General features: G+C 38.7%; 1 protein-coding gene across 1 annotated transcript; it reads left to right on the top strand.

The window, feature by feature from the left end:
* Positions 1-8058: 8058 nt before the first annotated feature.
* nr1d4a (nuclear receptor subfamily 1, group D, member 4a) lies at positions 8059-24107 on the top strand. The gene is made up of 8 exons (XM_067371323.1): positions 8059-8396; positions 15615-15914; positions 16067-16155; positions 16239-16383; positions 19372-19946; positions 21042-21227; positions 21508-21718; positions 22830-24107. The coding sequence occupies exons 1-8, from the start codon at positions 8381-8383 to the stop codon at positions 23024-23026; spliced, it is 1719 nt and encodes a 572-aa protein (XP_067227424.1). The 5' UTR covers positions 8059-8380; the 3' UTR covers positions 23027-24107.
* The last annotated feature ends 1019 nt before the right edge of the window (positions 24108-25126 follow it).

The raw sequence follows: 25126 nt of genomic DNA, 5'->3' as shown, positions 1-25126 counted from the left end.
CGAGACATGCGGAGAAAGCGAGAGGCCGGCATGTGCGCGCGCACCCCTCGCGCGCAAATAAGCAAACGCACATTTACTCAAAGCACGCACACGTAAAGACACATACATAAACACATGCACACGGAAAGCATCAGTTTTCTGTTTCAAAGTCAAACGCACGGCTATAAAAGGCCTCATTCATTCCGTCTGGCAAAATGTACACATTTCGACTCCAACTGACATGAAAAAAATAACATACACGGGGAAAAATAACACAGAGAGCTTTTGGGAAAAAGCTATAAGGGGAAAAAGGGGGCAGGCTGAGGTGTATATTTTGCATTAAAGTTCATGTAAATGTATAGGCCACATGTCATATTTAATCTGCGGTTGCATATGTGCGCATGCTTGTAGGCCAATTTATATTTGTGTGTTTGTGTGCGCGAGCGCGCTTCGGAGGTCCAAACAGACTGCCAATAAGCGCATGCAAATGAGCAGCGCGGCCTACCCTCCAACATATGTGTCCAATGAAAGGTGAATGGCCCTCCTGTCTATACTTTCCTCACAATCAGCCATGATGTCACCATGAACCCTCTCTGAACCGACCTCTGTCAAAAAACATTTCGCTCTCTCCCTCTCCTTCGCTTCTCATTTTCCACCTTTCCCTATTGCACTCACCAGGCTGCCTCCCTCCAGTCCGAATTCTTTTGGTGAAACCACATTTTTTCTTTCTTCTTTTCATTCGCTTCTTTCCCTTCATGCCCCCCCTCCAACTCTCTCTCCCTTTCGTTTTCTGATCCAGGCGCGTTCTGTCCCTCGCTCTCTCGCTCTAATTGAATCAGCACACGTGAAGCGCGCTGCCAAAAGTACCAGGATGTTCTGATTAAGACGGGCTTTGTTTTAAAAGGTGGCCTTTTCGAAACCGTTCGCGGGACTAAGGGAAAGAAAGCAACGCGGAAAAATATAGTTCGGCTAAAAAACAGATATAAGTCGGGGAAGGAAGTCGCTAAAAGACAAGGAGAGAGAACGAGGAGAAAGAAAGGAAGGAGCTAGAGAGGGGCTGGAGGGGGCAGCGAGAGAAACTGCCAGATCCACATATGGAAGCAATTCTGTAATTGAGGCAAATCTTTGTGCTCGAGAGGAAAGGTCCCCTTTTCAATGCCTTCTCCTTAGCAAATAAAACTGCCATTGTACGCTGAAGAAAAAATATGACTTTGAATCAATGTTAACTTCACTATAATTAGCCTACTAAGAAATGGCTAACTAATTTAATTAAACATGAATTTTTGAAGCAGAAAGACTGTATTTTCTTGTAATAGCTACTCTAATAAGCTTTGTTTTATGTGAAAAAATTACTTATTCTTTTTTACCTAAATGTTGAACTGTGATTAGATCAGATAACAGCATTTTGTCAGATAATATTGGGGTAAGTTGTCACATTTGTTAAAAATCTCATAAAACACAGGTTGCACTTTTAAAGACTTAGGCCACATCTACACAAAGCCAGAGCTTTCCCTATCCAATCTTTTTTTCCCCCTCGTCCTAAAAAAATTCAGTAAACACTGCGTCATCTCAAGAAATAACTGCAGTTTATACACATGAAATCACTGAAACTGACTCAAAACGATGTAGCATACATGCCAGACCATATGTGGCGCTGTAATTCTGCCACGGAGATACACTAAACGCGGAGAAGACTTGGAGCATGCGCGTAAACCTTGAGTGCTGCATTTTAGTAAAGCTAATAGGCTCAGTAGCTTCTGCGGCATGAACACAAGCATGTAGTCCGCCATTGTTGTTGTTGCTGTCACGTGACGTAGCGGTGTCTGACTAGGGTCAAGACGTAGGGTGATGACATCATTGTTTCACAAAATATACGGATTGGCTGTACGCACAAAAGTGCGAGGGTGTCGTTTTTAGATTTATTCACTCTGGGACCCGGTTTCAAAAAATATCAGTTTCAGGCTCCCAAAACGCCGGATCCGTCTGGACGAAACGGCGATACGATACAAAATTTTTACGTATACAGCTAAACACGTCTCCGTGTGGACGAGCTCTTAGTTCACCCAAAAATGTAATTAATTACTCACCCTCATGTTGTTCTAAACCCGTAAGACTTTCGTTCATCTTGAAAACACAAATGAAGATATTTTAAACAAAATCTGAGAGAATTTTAAATTTTGTTACCCTTATGTTTCCTATGGACTGTCTAACCCTAAACCTAACCCTAATCCTAACCCTACCAGTAGCCTAAGGGGAAACATAGGGAAAACAAATTTCGACATAAGACCTCCATTGACAGTCTACGCAACTACCATTTTGTCGCTTCAAAAAGTTCATAAAGAGATCGTAAAACTAATCCATATGAATCGAGCGGTTTAGTGCAAATATTCTGAAGAGACATTATCGCTTTATATGATGAACAGATTGAATTTAGGCTTTTATTCACGTATTAACATTGATCACGAACATAAACAGAAGCTCAACCGTACTTGCTTGACGCGTGAGAACATGAGAATGAACCTCATTGGCTCTCGCGTATCACGCAAGCATGCTTGAGCTTCTGTTTACCACAACTGATGTGTGAGTTGATGAATGTTTATGTGTGAATAAAAGCCTTAATTCAATCTGTTCATCATATAAAGCGATTGTGTCTCTTTAGAAAATTTGGTCTAACCCGCTCAATTCATATGGATTAGTTTTACGATCTCTTTATGAATGTTTTGAAGCGTCAAAATGGTAGTTGTGTGGACTGTCAAAGGAGGGACAGAAATCAATCTGATTTCATTAAAAATATCTTCATTTATATTTCAAAGATGAACCAAACATGAGGGTGAGTAAATGACAGTATTTTCATTTTTGTGTGAACTATCCCTTTAAGAAGCTATAAATCATGACAGGAGCGCCTCTAGAATCTGAAAGCATTTTAAAAGTCGCATCTACACTTTTCCACCATATATCCTCTTCACCACACTAGCACCTTTTGCCTAACAGGGAGCTTGGTATAAACTTGTTAAATTGCTCATCAGCCTCAGAGAATCTGGCATGACTTCACAAACAGTGATCTTTCAATAAAAGAGCGAAAGAGTTTGAGCAGGTAAATGTTGGTGGGCAGAAAGATGACAGACACTGATGGCTGTCTGCCTAGCCCGAGGCACAAGGTGTTTCTACTGTGTGCTTGTTGGCAGCAGCCCCTGTTCGGTTCACAAACACTGCCGCTCTCTCTCTGTAATTATCGGCGTGCCCTGCCATAACATGTTCCTTGGTGCGCGAGTTGCCCACAGTCATGGGTTCATAGCTGTGGAACAGATCTCCAAATTTAACACAGCCAATTAACCCTGGCAACTGTCAAAACACCACAGAAACAGGGTTTACGTAAGGCGCCACATTCTGTTCAGATTATTTCTATCTTGTGTGAAATGTATCATTTCAATCAATGTGTCAAGAGTACAAGCTGTAATCAGGCTTTTTTATGGATTCAGAAAAGCAAGAATGTTCATAGCTGACTTTGATAGGGATTCTTCTCAATGTGCAAACAAAGTCATTGAAAGGAGGTTCATTAGCCTATATGTTGAGTTGCATACTGCTGGTTTGAATATTTTAATATAAAAGCATATTTTAGTCTCTCCTGTTGCCTAATGATAATTATCTCAGATACGTACACATTTACAGGCATTTGTGTGTATAGGGTGAGTGATTTCATGATAAAAATGTACAATATTAAGAACTGAAGAAAAAATTGAAAGGGAGGGTTGTGAGTCTGATCTCATGTTGTGGCCTAATGCTAAATTAAGATTTGAAGTTTTAGGACAATTCTTGCATTAAAGCCACATCTAGCGGTCAACATAGGAAGTACAACATAAAGCCACAATATCAAGCCATCACTATTTCTCTAGCTGCAGTCACAGACGGTGTATTAGAAAGCACTGTAAACACTGCGCTTACCCTATTGCAATTGTTAAAATTTCCAAGGATCAGCATTCTACCCTAAAAGTGATCGGACAGACCAAACTGTAAAGTCGTAGAGACTTGAAACTTTGAGGGCTGGTGGTACTCACACCGTCTACAACGTCACCAGGGCTCGCCCCAATCGGCCTGACGGGGGCGCTACAACGGTCAAAAGTATGAAATGGCCATAGACTGTAAAAAAATGGCTCATAACCGTTAGGACTAGACTAGGCTCAAGTGTCTGATTCTGGATTCGCTCGTTGCCCTGGCAAAGACGTGGATTTTTTTTAAACTACTTTTGCAAACTAGTCCTAAGTTTTTGACCCAAAAACCAAACCATTGCAGCGAGATTCTCTGGAGTCTGACTGCCAACAGTTGTCAAAAAAAAGTTGAAATGTCAAAAAACGTTCAAAGTGGATGGAGCAACTTTTACAAAAATGGTTATAACTCCTAACTCGTCTGGACATTATAGACATCAACACCTGACGGCCAAGTAGCACGTCCGCTGTGTGCCTGCATAAGAAGAAATGCCTTTCTGTACCAGCAGGTGGCAGTAGCTGATCAGCCAATCAGAATAATCAGATGACCTGTCTGACCGACGAGCTCCGACACCGATTCAACATGTCAGACGAGGACGAGGAACAACTTAGCCAATGGTGCGGAACACACTGAAAAAACTGCCGACGAACAAAAACTGGCCGACGGCCGACCGTCCACTTTGCGTGTTCTGGGCTTAAAGGAACACTCCACTTTTTTTGAAAATAGGCTCATTTTCCAACTCCCCTAGAGTTAAACAGTTGAGTTTTACCGTTTTCGAATCCATTCAGCCGATCTCCGGTTCTGGCGGTACCACTTTTAGCATAGCTTAGCATAGTTCATTGAATCTGATTAGACCGTTAGCATCGCGCTTAAAAATGACCAAAGAGTTTTGATATTTTTCCTATTTAAAACTTGACTCTTCTGTAGTTAAATTGTGTACTAAGACCAACGGAAAATAAAAAGTTGTGATTTTCTAGGCTGATATGGCTTGGAACTATACTCTCATTCAGGCGTAATAATCAAGGAACTTTGCTGCCATTCCATGGCTGCAGCAGTGCAATGATATTACGCAGCGCCCGTGAGCCCCTGCTTGCACAGGGAACGTGCCTTGCAACCATGGAGATGTATGTGAGAGACGCTGCGTAATATCATTGCGCCTGCTGCAGCCATGATACGGCAGCAAAGTTCCTTGATTATTACGCCTGAATGAGAGTATAGTTCCTAGCCATATCAGCCTAGAAAATCGCAACTTTTCATTTTCTGTCGGTCTTAGTACACGATTTAACTACAGAAGAGTCAAGTTTTAAATAGGAAAAATATCAAAACTCTTTGATCATTTTTAAGCGCGATGCTAACGGTCTAATCAGATTCAATGAACTATGCTAAGCTATGCTAAAAGTGGTACCGCCAGAACCGGAGATCGGCTGAATGGATTCGAAAACGGTAAAACTCAACTGTTTAACTCTAGGGGAGTTGGAAAATGAGCCTATTTTCAAAAAAAGTGGAGTGTTCCTTTAAGGCAGGAACACACTAACACCGATGAACTAGTGGTGACGAAAGCAGACTGCGGGGTTGGCTCACGTCGGCAGCGTCTGGGTCCAAAGTTGCCCTGACACACCAAACCGACGCTCGACAGCTGACGGCCAAGTAGCACGTCCGTTCTGCGCCTGCGCAAGATGAAATGCCTTTCCGTACCAGCAGGTGGCAGTAGCTGAACAGCCAATCAGTATGATCAGATGGCCTGACGGACCATCTGACAAGCTCCGACGCTGATTCAACATGTCAAATCGGCCGAAAAAAGCCGATGAGGACCAACTTCAGCTGACGGTATGGAACACACTGAGAAAACTGCCCGACAGCCGAACATTAGCTTGGTGTGTTCCTACCTTTAAGAGCTCATTCTGTGGTCGCGTGAAAAAGGATGCGGCCACTTGGTGGCGCTATAACAGGAAAAAACATGAAAATGGCCATAACTACTTAACCGTTAGACTTGAAAATTGGCATGCAGTGTCTGTGAGGACATTGACATAGCGAAAAACATGTCCGCTGTCGGCCACTGAAGTTTGCGCAGCTATCAGTCAAGGTTAACGGAGGCTGATCGGAACGAAACTCGCTGGGCCTGTTTGACTCATGGCACTACAGGCCTGTGAGAAATTCGAAAGAAATCAGCCACCAGGGGGCGCCTTCGCGATTTTCACGTGCATAAAGGATTGTATTGCGCGATTTTTCGCGCACGTCCATGACATTAGTGCCGCATAGTAGAACTACTCATTCTGAGCAACTTTGCCTCTAGGACCTACGCTGTCCATTGGATCATTCGTTAAATATTGGAGATTATTTCAAAAACCAACTTTAGGGAACTAGTCCTAGGTTTTTGGCTCAGCAACCTTGATAGCTGTTAAAAACTGCATAATCCCTATGGTAAATTGCCTGTATTTGATGTAAATGGTTTTTTCCATCTATGATCGAGATGGTAACAGGCTTGCTAATTAAAACATTATACCTTTTTACGCATGTGCTTAAAGGCCTTGAAATGCTTGAACCCCGATAATTGCTGCTCGCAGCTATATTTATTATTATGAATTGATTGCAAACACTATGAAAGGGAATTTTGTGTTTTACTGGATTAGGCCTATCTTGGTAATTTTTCACTATAACCTAAAACTTTATTCAAGTAGCACAACACTAGTTTAGGAATTTTTTAAAGTGTATAAGATTTATTTCTACTGTTTACAAGGCTTTGTAAAGATTAAGTGATTGGCCAACTAAATATCAAGTTTATAAAGCATATTTATAATTCAACACGCATTCCATACGAGGTTTAACTTTTTTAAATATATATTTTTTATAAATATATTTAAAATATATGTGATTATATATTGCAAAATATTATGCATTTTATGTCAAATAAAAATATATGATTATATTTTGCCTAATATTTGTTTAAACTACCACAATTAGGCCTACATAAAAAAGTTTTTGATTCAGGTGTAAAAACAGTAATGCTTGTCCATTGACCACTAGAGGCCGCTGTTTTGCCGTTATTTCAGTTTAAGTAGCTCAATCACATGCTTTCGGTAAAGCAAAACAAACTACTAAGAAACACTGCGTATAAGTGTGTGGAGAGAGAGAAGACCGGGGCTAGTTGTCACAAAGGGAATTTGTCACAAGTGAGCTATATCTCAGTAAACATTTAAATCCAAAGTTTTTGTTGCTCTCTAGCATGTGTTTTATATTGTTTCAAAGCACTCTCAAATTGGAATACATTCTTTGAATTCTGTCCTCCAAACTAAAATTCATATATCATATTTTTGCTATAGCTGTTGGGTAAACAAGTGAACACAACAAAACCACACTAGCATAGATTCAGGCAAGAATAAAACTAGACTTGTTTAGATCACATAAGAGCATTTTGTCGGATGTTTCTAGTTATCACATTTGTGATAAAAGTTATAGCTGCATATAATGAATTATTATTGATTGCAATATTTGCTTTTTGATATTTTGTGTTATATTTCTCTCTTTTTTTTTGTTGTAGGTCTATGTCATATTACTGCTACAGCTCGTGTGTTTTTTTGTTTTGTTTGTTTTTTTGTTTTTGTTTTTCTCCGTGCACTTGTTTAATTATTTCATGACTCTATGCATCATTCACATGTTGGAAGAGATTTTAAAAGAGGCGCGCGGCAGCAGTCACGCAGAGCCCCTCCTGCAGTACATGTGCGTGCCTCTCATGTCGCCTGTTCTCACGCTGTGTTTTGCAAAAAATGTGTGTCAGTAGGACAGCGCTTTCCTCGGCACATGCAGAGGGCACATGCAGCGTGGCTTTACCAGCACGTAGCGCGCTCGAATAAGCGCATCCAGCTCAGCTCGGCGCTTACACTCCCGCCAATGAAAATGCACGCTAGGATCAAGAGGAAAAGAGAAAGCTAGGAGATCATGGGGGCACGTTAGAGTGAGATAAATCCCCGTCAAAGAGAGCAACAGAGGTTGACGGCTTCCCTAAATCCAGTCACATTTACCAGTCACCTGAAAACGTGATTGATGTGGGTGTGGAAGGGTGTGTGCTTGTCTAGGAGTGGAAGTGGAGTTTGACAGTCCCACAGAGATGCTGATGAGCGAGCAGACTTGAGACATCATCACTAGGCATACACCTAATGCGTCCTTCATACTAGATCAAGAACACAGTACAGGTAGCTGCGCGCGGAAGGTGGATCTGCACACCTGTGACCGACTATTTCTACCGATACTGCCAAATGCTCTGTGCGAGAGATACTGCCTGCTTTCTTTGCGCTGATCACTGTATGCACAGGCATTTCGTGACTTTTTTACCTGCTTTCACCAGACTTAGACTGACACAAACACACTTTCTTGAAGACAAGAATTCTGAAGACAGAGGATCTTGAAAAGCATATCAAGGATGGATAACAGTCCTGGTAAGTAACACATTTCTTCTGGTTCCTCTTCTTGCTGATATTATCTATTATTATCATTAGTATTACTTAGCCTATAATAATAATTATTATTTTAAATAGGAAAAATATAACAGTGGTTGTATTGAGGCTGGAAATTGTGCTTAATACCACAAAATAATGATAATAATATTTTAAAAATAATAATTTCATGAAAATAATTTAGTGCATTCATAGGTTGTATTTTGTGTGTTCCGGTAAGGGTTATTATTACTGAGATAGCCTATAATAATAATAATAATACAAATATTTATTATTAGTATTATTTTAAATAGGAAAAAATAGAACTGTGGTTGTACTGATGCTGGTAATTGTGCTAATATTACAAAATAAAGATAATTATATATATATAATTTCATGAAAATAATTAAGTGCATTCCTAGGTTGTATTTTATGTGTTCTGATAAGTTATTATTATATTGGTGACAGTGGTTTGCTGTACTTCTTAATAAAGTGAAAAATATTCATCATCACTGTGAATATTTTGGCAATTCATGCAAATGCTTAGTTCATAATTAAGCATATTTTCATGCTGTGTAATTATGATTTTGTCTGATTAAACTGTACACAATACAGTGAAAAGGTTTAAAACTTTAGTAAATTCCAGGCATATGAACTATTCTCATCTGTTTTACATTTTTGCAATGAATTATATGATAGACACTAGTTTGCAATAGATGATCTAAGCAGATGTCCTGAAGGCAATGGCATGCTTTGATGATTGCACTGGGCAGACGCATCAGTGCTGCATAAAGAATACAAAGTGCATCTATATATAGTATCAGTCTACTCCACTGTGTGAATCACATAAATGATGGAGATACAATTTACCATACTTAACTGTTGTCATAAACCCTGTGGGATTGCTCTGCTTAGAAACATGTGCATGCTGACAACTTCCTGCTACTAGCCTTGAAAACAAACTCACGTGTAGATGGTCCAAGCTAGAGATTAGAGCGCTGTCAAACTTGGCTCCGTCTTATCAACACACTTTACTAGTGTAAACTAGAGTATGGCCATTAATCATATATTCAAAACAAACTGTTTATGCAACTAAATAGAAAAAAAGAACATCTTTCACAGTCCCAGCACTCAGGGAAAGTTGATGAGCTCTTGAGGAACATGATGGGAACTAATGCAATATTTCATAAAGTTTGTAATAATTTAACTTTACTTGAGTTTGTACTCATCCAAGGAGGTTAACCGGTTAAGCTGATTCGGGTAGTGGTTCATTACCGAGGTTTGCCAAGGGCCAATTACATGCTGGCTCAGTCAACCAAGTCCACTTCAATGTTCATTTACATCTGATTCATTTATAAAAGCTGCAGTCACGTTCCGGAACAGGTGATGGAAACATTGTCTCATGCCTGGCGCACCCTCTCAACTCAACAGTAAGCCTTGAAAATAAATACGAGGCACAATAACATGATGCATAAAGTCATTAAAGACAGGGAAATAATAACATCCGAACACATGACCTTTGAGTGGTAGACAACAGGAAACAAGGAAACAGACTGTGGTGTATAACAAGTAAATAAAGGGACAGCCTACACATCAACTCATACATGTGACTTTGAGTTTAGATCCAACCCACATGGATTTGTATTAGGGATGCAGCAATATTGCAATTGTGACTGATAGGTACTGATAATTATTTTAAATTTATGTCCAATAACCAATATGATGTTTGGTATCATACATCTATACCTGTTTGTTTTTTTAAAAAACTTCACATGCTGCAAGTGAAGTCAGGCTTAATTTTGATGTATTGTATATTTAAAACTTGTAATATGAAAAAAAATCAACATCAATATAAGCAGATTCAGTCTGATACTGGTAATAAATGAATGATTAAATAAATATTGATGGTTGGTACCGATATAGTCAAGCATCCCCATTTCTATAGCCCATATGTAAAAAAACCCACCCGCTCTAAGCGGGACTCGAACTCGGGTCCGCCGGCATGGGAATCGGGCACTCTAACAAGGAGGTTTACACGGTTTACACCTATGGTTTACACGCACAGCTCTCCATTACACACATATATGGAGGGGGCAGAGCTATTCTAACGTAGGCTATATGATAAACATGTTGTCAGGTTTCCTAATATGCTTAATATGGTAACACCAAAATAAACTGCTTTTATTCAAGTAACAAATATTACTCAAATTTATCTGACCATCAAAAGTCATTTAGGAGTTTCAGATCAGATAAAAAATAGAATCGACATTCATCTTCAAAAGGACTAGAGCACCATTTCCTTTGTGTCCCTTATGCAAAAGTGTTGAACTATGGCAATTATGGTTTGGTTTACTAACCTACTGACTTCAGATGCTTTAGAAATCGCTTATGAAATCTCTGTTGAAGGCTATTGTGCAACAACAGGACCTTGAATTATTTTCATTAGCCTATATGGCAAGCTTTCATTTCATTCTTTGTGAAAAATAAAAATCATAAGACGTTTATGGCGCTCTGGAGCATGTTCCAAGTGATTAAATGCACATCACACATACAGCCATACTCAGATAATACCAGTTCATTCGAGGTGAATTAGAGGTTCCATTTTAACACAGTCATATCCTCCCCCCATCATTCGATATTGCTCTGTTTTATAGCGCTTTTGGGTTATAAGAGAGGCGCGAGGCTTTTAGCTTTGCTTGTGGGAGCGCTGCGCGCGCCTGTCTTCCCACGGAACGCATCCCTCGCGCCTACAATCGTCCTCACGTGCATGCGCTCTCTCAGCCGCGTGCGGCGCGTGATTTCCACGCCCCCGCCCCCACCGCTTTTCAGTGAGTTCTATGTTTTGATGCAGATACGTTAGAAAGGGGGAGGTTGGTCAGTGGGTCAGCGATTTCATGCCGTCAGTGTAGCGCCTCATCACGTTTTCCCGCCTCATGCAACTTTTTCTTTGGAGCGGTTCGCATAAACAGCTTCAGGACAGCACGAGAACATTCTGCATTGTACGAAATGCCCGACCTAAACGTACATTTTGCGTTCGCTTTGACAGATTTTTAGGGTTTTATGGTTAGGCTTTTAAACATTTGTTACGCCAAGGACCTCCAATTATAATTAAAATATTACAGGTGCTATATTATCATATATTAATACAATGTGTGCAAAATGCCAGACAGCACTAAAATCAGAACAAATAAAGAAAAAAATTAAACTTATTTTGTAGAGACAGAGAAAGAGACTTTTTTTTAAATTCAATTAAAATGCATTTGTATAACATTTTGCATAATAAAATATTATTTCAAAGCAGCTTAGTGCCAAATACAAACTATACTTAATATGTACGTTGCAAGGACATATGAACATAATGTATTTATCACAAAAATATATTCAATATATAATATTCATTATAATTTGTAAATAATTAATGAACCCCCTGGGGGTCGGAGGACTCTAGTTTGAAAATTATTTGCCTTAAATGGTTCATGTTCATGTGCTTTTGACCCACTTTGACAGTTCTGTCTGTATTAACCCATTTAATAAATAATATTATAGATAAGTGAGCACATCTTCAATAGCAAACAAACGGCATGCTTTAAAAAAAGTAAAAGCATGTCTTTTTTCTTAATAATAATTTTACTTATACAATAGGAATATGCACTAATTTCTTGCATCCCCAACCCTTAGAAATGCAAGATGCTCTAAATCAAGTCAAATGCACAAAAACAGCGGTCATGCAAGGTAGAGTATTTCAGCTATTTTCCTCAAGGGAGGGAGGGAACCCATGCCAGTGTTTGAGATCAGGGAGGAGGGAATTATTGTCCCTGCAAAGTCCTCACGTTTCTACGCTTGTCTTTGCTCACTAGCAGATTAGCGTTTGCATGGGTTGCCTAAGCTCACAAAGAGCTGCCGGAGACCTGCTGATTCTTCAATTAATGCTGGTGTTTCCACTGACCCTAATTTACACAGGCTTGCAATGACATGTGCATGGCTCATTGTAGAAACTGCTGTACTGTCCCTCACATTACAAGCTGGTTATTTTCATAAATGGCAGGACAAAGAAAATGATATCACACCTACCTACTTCAGATTAATAAAATTAAAGCTTTAGATTGTTTTTCAATCATTTGAAACTGGTAGCTGCGCCTCAGACAGTATGGTTTCGTTCAATTGTTATCCTTAACGTCATTGTCGCTTTAACCTCTGTGACCTCACATTTGCGTCCAGGTGTGATAATTTCTGTGTATGTGAGTGGGGTTACTAAGCGTGGGCAGGGCTGAATAGCATTGCTCAGGTAGGGTTCAGTATTACAAGGCTGTAAAATCCAGCGCTGTAGTATGTCAATAATAAGTCCCGCTGCACGTGCCTGTGGAGGGATCACAAACACACTTGAGCTAAATAAATACTGAGTGCAGCATGGTAGTTTGAACTTGTTTACCAGGGTTCCAACCATAAAACACAGATTGAAAGACAGCAAGGGGGAAATTGCTTAAGGAAATATTTACACTATTGTCATTTCTCATTGTACACATTACCAAAGGAAATTTTTGTTATCATTTACTCATCCTCATGTTGCTCATGTTGAGATATTTAGCAATCAGGAACATACAATGAAAGTGGAGCCAGGAACACCAGAATAAAAGCAGCTTGAACATTCGGAATGGGTACCGGTTTAATTTTGGAACCGGTTCCAAATTTCCAAGAAACGGGGATTTGATAAAAAATGCGCATTTCGATTCCATTGCATTTTAATGTGATTTAAACCATTCAAGCGCAAAAGACTCGCGCGCTGCGCACACATTCAAAGTGCGTTCACAGAAAAAGTGATTTTTAAACCATAGGCAAACGTTTTAAGCCTATTGATTTTTGTTTATATTCAGCTACAATGAAATATTTTTCAACCTAAGTTTTTTTTTACCTTATTGGAATCGAAATTAGAAATCGATAAGAATCGGAATCGATAAGCAGAATTGGAATCGTTAACCTTCAAACGATACCCAACCCTATTCCTTACCACTATTTTTTTATTAGTTTTTTAATAATTTTAATGTAACTGTAATTGGAACCGGAATCGTTAGGCGGAACCCAAATTTCTTACAATTCCCAACCCTAATGAATATTCTGTTAGAGAACTCATGTTGTGTTCCACAAAAGAAAGATACTTGTATGCATTTGCAATGACACGAGGTTGAGTAAATGTTCAGAGACCCTTTTTTTAGGTCAACTATCCCATTAAATGTACTCTAGTCTAGTTATTCCCAGAAGAACAAAATGGGTAAGAAAAAATCCCCTAGACATGGACTTGAACATATAGCCTAGGAATCAGAACATCAGAGACATAAGGTGGGCTATTTTTGACTCTTGTAAGCAACCACCTTGAACTACTGCCTCAAATAATAAAAGTTGGCCAACTTCAACATCATTTTCACAAGCAAAAACCATTTTGTTTAGGGGATGATCATTAATAAAACAGTTTGCCTATTGAAAACTACTATATGATTCCCGAAACAATTTAAACACTGCAGCTCTAAATCGCATTCTCTTGGCCCAGATCTGACCGATTGTGTCCTCGGGTTGTTTAAAAAGTCAAACTGAAAGCCATGGTGCACATTCGAGCAAAACGTGACTCCTCGTTGCCTCGCTATCTCACGGGCAATACATCTGTGTGGGAACTGTAACATCATCGCAAAGCTGACACGGCATCCTCGGGTGCGCGCCCCCTATGTATGCTTTTGATGCTCGCGACTCGCGATTGTTGTAGCTGTTTACACGAGACTGCGGATTTAGTTTGGGCAGGAACGGTGTCAGGAATCCATGTGAGGCGGCGGTCAGGTGTTGTGCGGTTTGGCTGGGGCACTATGCCAGGGCTATTATTGGAGAGGAGAGGCGGGAGAGCTTGTGAACACGTGAGACCGTGTCTCAGCTCATCCTGCGCGCATGACCGGAGAGGATACAGAATACCAGAGGGAGAAAATGAGAAACCTGTGGGGGAATGGAAATAAAACAAGTCAATGGTTTTATTCAAAATACGTGTGCCTATTAAAACCAAATCATATAAGACATCCGAGGTTATTTCATCAAATTGGGAACGCTGAAATATGTTGCTGTGCAGCTGTCGCTATTTTTAGCGCGTGAGATCGTTCTGACTGAGGGAAACTCACTCACTCCCAGTTAGTTAGATTATTACATCACCTCCATCTGAAAGGTGCTGAAAGCGTTTTTTTTTTGTTTTTTTTGTATGAAATATCACGCATATAATGACCATATTTACCTGACAGATGGCAAATAAACAGGCACGCCATAGTGTTGTCAGCATTTTTTGAACTAGAGCTTTTCAGTCAATCGGTTGAGTCGATTTACAAACTAATCGGACTGAATCGGTCGGAGCAGTTCTCGAGTCAAAAACCCACTGGCTGAATTCAGAACTACATACTAACATACCACTCCTACTATTTCTTCAATATTTTTAAATGGCAGAAATGGACAGAGTTGTTTACTAGTATTCCAATTTCAGCCACTTGCTCATTAAACTGAAAACCGTCTATTTTGAATGTTCAGTTTGTAAAGATCTGAACCGATTCGTATAAAATGATAGAATAGGGCATTTGTAGTGAACCAAGGATATGGCTGATGAAACACAAGGAAGTTATTCTAATAGCCAAATAGGAAATAATGAATACTGGAAATATATTTATGACTTGAAAGCATGACTGTTTTATCAACAAAAACAACTCACATGCTGGTTTGATAAATATCGTTTTATTAAAATGTGCAAAAAGATTTTCATTCTAGATGGGTCAATTCAATTTATCATTGTTTATTGCTAATGCAAATTTGATTTACAAATTAGCCAATGAATTGGGACACATGAAAATACAACGTTCTGTCATGAAATTCTAGAAGGCGCTGGCTCATAAGTCCTTAACCCAATCTGCTTGCAACCATTCTCTATAGGGCACAGCCGATTGGTTCCCGCTGTATAGGTAGCCAATGAGCTTGTCGCTCAACATTCAAATTCTTGCCTATTGTTTGCTGTAGCAGTTTGCAGCATGTTTTCAGAAACCCTCCACCTTCCCCAGCTCCACATGGGGGTGATTCATGAATGCTTGTACAGCAGCAGCATGTCTTTCTTGCTCATAGTTAATGCCTTTAATCGAAATACATTTAACTAAAGTTCCATTTTTTATTTTTTTTCCAGTCAGGGCTTAATATATTGTTGTGTTTCCACAGGGAGTGTGATACTCTACGCTGGTACCAATGGCAGTGCCTGCCCAAGTCCAGGAAGCCCCTCTAGTGGCTATCAAACCCAGTCTCCATCCTCTCACTCCCAGCCCTCTTCACCAGAGGAGGTCACCTTCACTGAGATTGGGGCCCTCAAGCAGCAAGGAAGTATTGGAACGCCACCATCTCCAAAATTGGTCTTTCAGTTCCCTGAAATCTACAATAACTCCACGGCAGGTTCAAACCAGCACAGCTACTCCCATCCCATCGCCGGTAAAAGGCCTTGTGGATTCACTGGCACGTTTACCAGTAAGTAGGCTCTCTTTTTATTACCCACAACACACTCAGTCAGCATCTTCTTTCACAAAGGAATAACGAGTCCCTAATATTTAGGACACCTTCTTTGTGTTCTTTTACATCCTGACCCCATTCACTCTATGTTTCTATCTTTATCTGAGCAGAGACTGGAGGCATGGTGCTCCTTTGTAAAGTATGTGGAGATATTGCATCAGGGTTCCACTATGGTGTCCATGCATGTGAAGGCTGCAAGGTAAGACAGAATGAGAGTAACAAACATATGAGTCTTTTCTAGCATTGTGGTTTATTATAATGCATGTCTTTGGTTCTTTGCAGGGCTTTTTCCGTCGTAGCATTCAGCAGAACATTAACTACAAGATGTGCGTGAAGAACGAGAACTGCCTGATAATGCGCATGAACCGCAACCGCTGCCAACACTGCCGCTTCAAAAAATGCCTGTCTGTTGGCATGTCCCGTGACGGTAAGAATTTTAGGAGGTTATCAGGTCATTGACATATGACAAAAAGCGAAAAGTCGTACTTTCATCTCATTCTTCAGGCCAGCACCGCACCCGCCCCGCTCAACCTACTTTCCTCTTTTAGACTTGCACCATCTGTAACTTTCAAGAGAGCAAGTTTCTTTTAGTTTGGCTGTGCACTCGTTTACATCTCTAGCTTTGCCCTTTGTGGTCCCTCCCTTTTCTCGCCTCCTTTTCTCCATCGGTTTACCCTTCCCCCTCACACGTTCCCTAAGCTCTGCCTCCCAATCCCTCCTAGAGACAATGATTTATGAGGGATGGAGTCACGCAGTCCCTGAAGCTATCTGTCATCTGGAAAACTGCAGCAAATACAGGAATTATTTTGAGAAATTGGAACGCGGGCGACTTGATTACCACGCTCATGGCCTTATAACATCCTCAGCAATTAATGTTGTGCTGCAGCAAAAATTAAGCAAGGGATGCAGAAACAGCCACACATCTGAACTCTTCAGAAGAACAATGCCTCATCCTTTTGCCTTCAGCTGTGATTTAACCTTAAATAACACTGGAATGGAAAATAAATCTGATTAACGTTTTTAGAAAATTTGGCAAAATAAACTGACACCCATATTATGCTCGTACATTGTGACCTATTTAAGCTGGGTTTGACTTCTGTCAGGTTCTCAGCAGCATTTAACACAGTGTTTATCAGATGTGCATGAAAATGTAGGGTTGGCTGTGATAGCGGATTGCACTGGATGTTGTTCTAAGATGGCACCAAAAGAAATGAGTCCATTGGGTGCAAAATGAGGGAGGTAAACAGTCATTTTTTACCATAGTTCCTGAAAGTGCTAGAGCCCACAACCTAGAAACCTGTTTCTCTGACAGATTCTCATGCACAAACAGGAAAACCTCATTTAACTGCCTCAAATACCACAATAAAGCAGACGCCCTGATTTCACTTCACTTCACTGCAGTCAGTTGTTTAATTTTGGTTGTGTGATACAAACAGATGTTTGGTTTGACACGATGGGCCGGCATGGTTTCACTTCCGCTATGATCTTGCTGTTGCGCAGACAAGTAATCAGTGCAGCGCTCTGGAGCTATATGTGTCACACATTGTTTTTCACAGGATGAACTTTTGTAGTCAGATTCATACCAACGTTTTTTAAACCGAATTCTGGTTCAACCCACACCCCACAGGAAACTGAATTAGAATTTTAACCCTGACAGCAACATAGTGTCTGCCCAGATCCGGCCCACATCTGGTCCACATGTAATCCACACATACCAGATGTGGGCCGGATCTGGGCCGACACTATTGTTGCTGGCTGGGAAATGGAATGACAAAAAGAGGAATTTACTGAATTGCAATTGAAAGAAATTCACCACAGGCAATGCATTCTGGGAAATGAAGTGTTGCATTAAACTTTTTAAATACATTTAAAATAAGGCGTTGTCAAGCCAACATTCAAAGTTTTGAATTTCTTTGAATTCCAGTTCATTTTAATTTGCTACCCCAATTCAGGAATTGAATTGCAATTTAATAGCCATTTTCAATTCAATTCTGAATGGTGTAAAACCCTATTTATCATGCAACCAATGCATGTTAGTTGCAGAAAAGTGAAAAAGATGTTCCCTGCCGTTCTTGGTTCATGTTCTTATACACAGGTGTTGTGAGACATATATGATATATGGAGCATCCTTCTCACATCTGGTAAACCCAGGATGTATCACAAACCCTTACATCTACAGTTCTCTTCTCTTCTCTTCTCTTCTCTTCTCTTCTCTTCTCTTCTCTTCTCTTCTCTTCTCTTCTCTTCTCTTCTCTTCTCTTCTCTTCTCTTCTCTTCTCTTCTCTTCTCTTTATCACAGTCATTAGTTTCTCTCCCAATTACCGTGGCATTGTCATCAAGTTCTGCCTGACCCACTGCCCTACTTACGGAGTGGAGTGAGAGTAGCATAGGGATGAAGATAGGAAGGGGAGGTAGTGGAGGAGAGAGAGATGAAGAGTGGGGGGAGTTAACATATGGTAGCAATGGTGCTATTTTTAGACTCAACAGCTGACAGATTTTCTTAGAGGAGGGGTGGTGTTGGAGAAATGAGTGAGGGGCTTGTAAAAGATGCGAAAGCATCGAAAACAGCACTGACACATTTAATGTTCATCTATATTTTACACCACAACGACCACAAATTCAGCATACTGTTGTCAGTAATGGATGTCTCTTACACAGTGACTGTGCTAATCAAAAGCTTCCAAAGCAATTTTCTGAAAATATTTTTTTCACACTAGGACATTTCTGATAGCACTATGTACTTTATTATAAAAGAAATGGGTCATGGACATTTTGATTACTGAGCAGCAGGATCTCTTAATGGGCTGGTTTATCAGACATTTGCATAGTAAATGCAGTAGTTTGTATTTTTAACATGGCGTTTGACTACTCAATTTCAGATTAATTGTCTTTAATACATCCCAGATGTTTATTTTGTCTCAAATTTAAAGACAACATGAAATGAAAATTCACAATGCATTTAAAGGGATAGTACACCCACAAATGAAAACTCTGTCATTATTTACTCAACCTGACTTTCTTTCTTCTTTTGAACATGAAAGATATTTTGTAAAATACAATGAAAGAGAAGGGGTTCAATGCTGTTTTGGGGTTTAATGTTGTTTTGGTCCCCACTGGCTTTCATTGTATGGCCAAACAGTTGGAAAAATTCTCCAAAATACCTTATTTTGTGTTTCACAAAAGAAAGAAAGTCACACTGGTTTGGAACAACATGATGGTGAGTGAATAATGACAGACTTTTCTATTCAGTTTTGGGTAAACTTTCCCTTTAACATGGAACTAAAAGTTGATAAAACATTAAACATTACAATTTTTTTCTTTAAAAGAACATGCACAGATGAAGCAGGCACAATAATTGCAAATACATTTATTTAGAAAACAAATTGTGACTGTTGTTTCTCTCTCTGACCCTTAGCTGTGCGTTTCGGCCGCATCCCTAAACGAGAGAAGCAGCGACTTTTGGACGAGATGCAGAGCTACATGAACAGCCTCAACGAATCGTCCACCATGGGCATGGAAACCTCCCCACCACGTGAACCTCCTCCCAGCCCCAGCGAGAACCAATCCAAAGAGGCCATTGGTTCCTTATCCCGAACCTACCAGGACATCTTCACAAACACGCAGGACCACCTAAACAAGCGTGCGGGCAACATGAACACCAACGGCAGAACGAGCACCTTTCAAAACAACCCTTCTCAGGACAGCAACTATCCTCGTGCGAACCCTCTCGCAGGGTACCACGCAACTACCCATGAAAGCTTCTCGACCCCGCCTCGCTGCCCAGTTGCTTCCAGCGACAGAAAATGCCCGGTCTCATTGGTGGACAACAGTCGGTACAGCTACGCTCCTTCATTCAGCCAAAATAACTCCCAGTCTAGTGTAAACCTGCCCTCACAACCCACTCACGCCGATTACAACAGCTACGTGACCGGCGACTCCCAAAGCCAGGCCTCCTGTCCGTTTAAGTTGCCTGCTGGCTCCAAAGTGCTGGTGAGGAATGTTTTGAAATATTAATATCATGTTAAGTGCATGGTAGATTACTTACAAATTGTAGCCCATTACATTTCATCATGAAATTTGTAGTTAGTAATCTATTTTAGATAATATAATCAGACTACTCTTTGATTACGTTTAGATTACTTTTGACCTAACACATTTAACACATTGATTTTTAATAGCTAAATCTTGTACCATATTGACAAAAATACAAAGAATATTTATGCCATTCTTTATGATCAAAAACATAAAGTGCATTAAATGTTACATTTATGTCAGGGTTTCCTGAACTGGGGTCAGCTAATAATTAATTAAATCTTAAAAATGTTAAATTAAAAGAAAAAAAGTTTAAATCTGTCTGTGTGTGCAATTCCACAAAACATTCAGAACATAGATAAGCAATAATCTTTTTTAGACTAGAAAATGTAATAGATAAAAAAGAAGAATTGGGGAGAATCAATGAATTATGAATAATTTGCTGCCATTTTCTGAATATTTAGTAATCATTTAATTAATAAAATTAACTGTGGTCTGATGATGAGTATTTTAAAACATAATATAATCTAATTACAAGTTTATAAATTTTGGAATCTGATTAAGTGATGCAGTTTATATTAGTGCTGTCAAACAATTAATCGCATCCAAAATAAAAGTTTGTGTTTACATAATATATGTGTGTGTACTGTGTATATTTATGTATATGTAAATACACGCACCTTCATGTATATATTTAACAAAAATATATTTATATATAAAGTATTTATATTTGTATAATATACATTTTATATAAATATATAAAATATTTCTTAAATATATACATGTATGTGTGTGCATTTATATTTATATAATAAATATACACTACACACACATAAATTATGTAAACACAAACTTTTATTTTGGATTCGATTAACAGCACTAGTTTATATATAATCAGCTACTACCAAGCACTGGTTATAAATAATGAGAGTGTTTCATTATAGCAGCAATATTACATTTGTAAGGATAATTTAAGATCAAAATACAAGAGTAGATCAATAAATGAATTCGCATATGTGCTCATAAAAATATTATATACTGTCTCTCTCATAGGCCTGTCCACTGAACGCATGCCCTGTGTCAGCACCTGGCACTTCCAGTCAGCAGGTGTGGGAGTCTTTCTCACAATGCTTCACGCCGGCTGTACGTGAAGTGGTCGAGTTCGCAAAGGGCATTCCAGGCTTCCAGGAGCTCTGCCAGCATGATCAAGTCATGTTGCTCAAAGCGGGCACTTTCCAGGTATTGATTTCATAACCCTTGTAATTCTCCTGACGTTTTATTAGCATTAAAGACGCACTACCCAAACAGATTTCCCAATTCGTCCTAATTCAAACTCATGCCATTGGTTAAGCCAAAGGTTGACATGTCAGATCACTTAAAACAAACACAGCAATAGTGGTGCAGTGTTAACCCTTAGGGATGTTAACCTACAAAATGCTAACTTGTTGTATTTTTTTGAGAGTGAAAAATGCACTGGGTTAGTCTTTTCACCTCCATCTTATCTTGTTGCCCTTTGCAGGTGCTTATGGTGAGGTTTTGCTCACTGTTCAACCACAAGGAAAGATCAGTGACTTTTCTTAATGGGCAAACATACCCACTGGGCACCCTTAGGGGTCTGGGTATGGGCTCCTTGTTGGATGCCATGTTTGAGTTCAGTTCCAAGCTGAGCTCTCTGGGCCTGGAGTCAGATGAGATGGCACTCTTCATGGCTGTAGTGCTGGTTTCTGCAGGTAAGAGCAACACAGATTCATTTGTTATTTAGTGCTATTTGCTATGGCATGCATAACAGGGTATGTGTTCAGTGGACAAGCCTGTGTGAGAGACAGTATATAATTATTGCTCATGCTTAGTGTTAGCGATTTGAACTTAATATTAGGGATGCACAATATATCGGCCACCATATCGGTATCGGCCGATATATGTTCATTTTTAACGTTATCATTATCGGCCCGATAAGAAAATTTAGCTGATATATTAAAGCCGATAAATAATGGATTATTTCCTCCAGCTGAGACACTTGTCCACTGTTAACCATGATGGTTTTGAATTGCTTGAAATATGATTGGAAACACTTCAAAAAGGAAAATACAGTTAAGTGCAAGTCTGTTATATAGGCTACATAAGATTATAATGAAAATTTTATATTAAAAATTATATTAAAATTTATTGGCAAATATATCGTTATCGGCTTTCAAGTATAAAGAATTATCGGTTATCCGTATCGGCCAAAATCTTCATATCGGTGCATCCCAACTAATTTATTATAATAACGATGCATATTAGATCCAATATTAAGATTATTATTATTATTTGTGTTATAGCCTATAACCGATAAATGTCAGATAAATAGTAAAAATTATTATTTTAAAATAACACCGTTAAAACACAATTTTCATGTAGTTCCAAACCGGTATAAAATATTTTGGAGAATTTATCAACAGTTTATATCAATAAAATAAAAATCAAGGGGGTTCAAAACAACAGTGAACCACACTGACTTTGATAAAATGTACAATAATAAAAAAAAGTATATTCATTTTGAGAATTTCTAAAAGATAACATATAACACAACAGTGTTATTAAATTATTTTATGGAAGAGATAATCTTAATGTAAAAATAAGGGAAATGAATATGCGTATATATGCACGATTAAATATATAATATTGTACAATACAGAATTTGTTTTTATCAGTAACAGATAAGGTAACTATATATAACTATATATAACTATATATATATATATATATATATATATATATATATATATATATATATATATGAACAATTTATTTATAATCTTTTATAATTTATTCTAAATATTCATTTTCATTTATCCACAGATTGCTCTGGCATTTCGGATTTTGTGGCTGTCGAACAGTTACAGGAAGGACTCATCCGAGCGCTGCGCACCTTAGTCACCCGTCGCCGTCCCGACAACAACTCCCTCTTTCCCAAACTGCTCCTGCGTCTTCCAGACCTGCGCACCCTCAACAACCTTCACTCCGACAAACTGCTGGCCTTCCGTATCGATCCCTGAGCTATCTCTCGCTGCAGCTGGAACTCAACCAAAGGCCACGACTGGCCAATCAGAGAACACCTTTCCTGGTTAAGTGAAAGACTGCTCATTTAGGGAGAGATGTTGAGCATGTTCCCATAGGAACCATTCGTTAAGATGCGTGTTAATGAGGAACACAATGAACAGATGGCTCTCAGCAAGCTCTAAACAAGACTATATCTCCATTTAAGCTTTCACGGATCATTTTCATACATGCATTGCCCTTCTGTTCGGCTCGCCTCGAGAGCATTGTCGATTATATTTATCCGAGGGGAAGTTTTGCCAGTCATATCATCATCATCATCATCATCATCATCATCATGATATATAAGCTTACCACAGAACTTTTGAAGACCAAAAAACGGGTCATTCCTCTCTACTGCCTGCAAACTGAAATACAAAGTATTTAGTCAAATACACCATATATACAGTAGAAAGGTAATTTTAGGGACCATTTAAAGCCAATTGTGTCAGTATATGTGCCTGTATGTTTGAGAAAGGGACAGAAATACCATGTACATAAGCCATAGATATCACTCATACAGTTACATCACATTAAAACTTCAGTTAAAGACAATAAAGAATACATTTATCACCTGTGTTAGTGTTCAACATTTAATTAAAGGAGATTAACTTTTTAAATGTCATTTCACTTTCGAGATTAGATAAAACTGTCATATTTTTTCGTTTGCTTTTTTATTATCATCAAGCTGAATACAGCATGTCAAAGTATATTTCCACACATTCTCCTTTAAGAATATATCTGAATCTAGGGATACAAAACCAGCATTCTCTCCTATGCATGTTATGTTTTCTTGTTTTCTTACTGAAAGTATTGCACAGTTCCACTGATTTAACTGCCTGTTCAGAGAATGAAGGATTCGCAGTTGTGTGTTTGACTGAGACGAGGCATTTGTAAGCAATGGACTGTTGTGAGAAAGAGCCCCTGAACTTCTGGCACCAGCACAGTATCTGTACAGCCTTTACTGAGATCACAAAGCATGTCAAGAAGGCATTTTGGACTGCCATGTGGTTGATTTGATCAGTCGAGTTGATTTATTATGGCCGATAAAGTTATTCAATTATAAGGTAATGTATATTTTGTAAATTGTTTTCTTCTGTAGAACCAATATAAATACAAGATTATCTATTCTGATGTTGTCTGTTTTTCATTTTTAAAGCTATGCACACACACACTCTACCTGTTAATTTTTATTTTTTTTTTAAATACAGTAAAAACAGTCATAATTTATGAAAAATACTGTAATTTTATTGGTGCTAAATGGTTCATATTATTATTGAAAACCGTTAAATATTTTTGTGGAAACCATGATACCTTTTTTTCAATGAACTGCATTTATTTAAAAATAGAAATCTTTTGTAGCATGTCTTTAATGTCACTTTTTTTAATGCATTATTGATGAATAAAAGTAAATCTCACCTCAAACTGGTAGTATATCATAGTATCCAAAAAAAATAAAAAATCAGCAAAAACGGTTTTCAACATAAGAAATATTTCTTGAGCAGCAAATCAGCATATTAGAAGGATCATGTGACACTGAAGACTGGAGTAATGATGCTAAAAATTCAGCTTTGCCATCACAGAAATAAATTATACTTTAAAGTATGTTAAAATAGAAAAGAGTTATTTTACATTGCAATGTTTTTATTACATTTTTGATCAAATAAATGCAGCCTTTGCCCGCTGTAACACATTGCAGCATAAATGCATGCTTTATGCTCTCTAAAGATAAACTAAGTTGACAAACCATTAATTGTTGTCATGCCTTTCCTCAGCAGACTATGTCAGGAGATTTTCAGAGTGATGTAGAAATAATTGTAACTGGCCTAAAAATGTCAGTCACGTTTTGGTTGTCAAACAGACTCACTTAATCCACTTTAATTCAGGACACTGGAAAAGCATAGGCTACAGTTTAGTCTTTATTTCTATCAGAATCAGTTCAAACACATGCATGAAGCCAGATTTAATGTATTTTTCTAATTCTTATGCTTTAAAAACGTATTTGTAGAAGCTATCATGTTTTAGTGGTATTGAGCATTGTCTTTAGCTAATCTAAGAGC

This window comes from Chanodichthys erythropterus, chromosome 20 (assembly GCF_024489055.1).
Source record: "Chanodichthys erythropterus isolate Z2021 chromosome 20, ASM2448905v1, whole genome shotgun sequence".
Taxonomy (NCBI): Eukaryota; Metazoa; Chordata; class Actinopteri; order Cypriniformes; family Xenocyprididae; genus Chanodichthys; species Chanodichthys erythropterus.
Note: the sequence above shows the minus strand (reverse complement) of the source record. Positions and strands in the feature narration are given on the sequence as shown.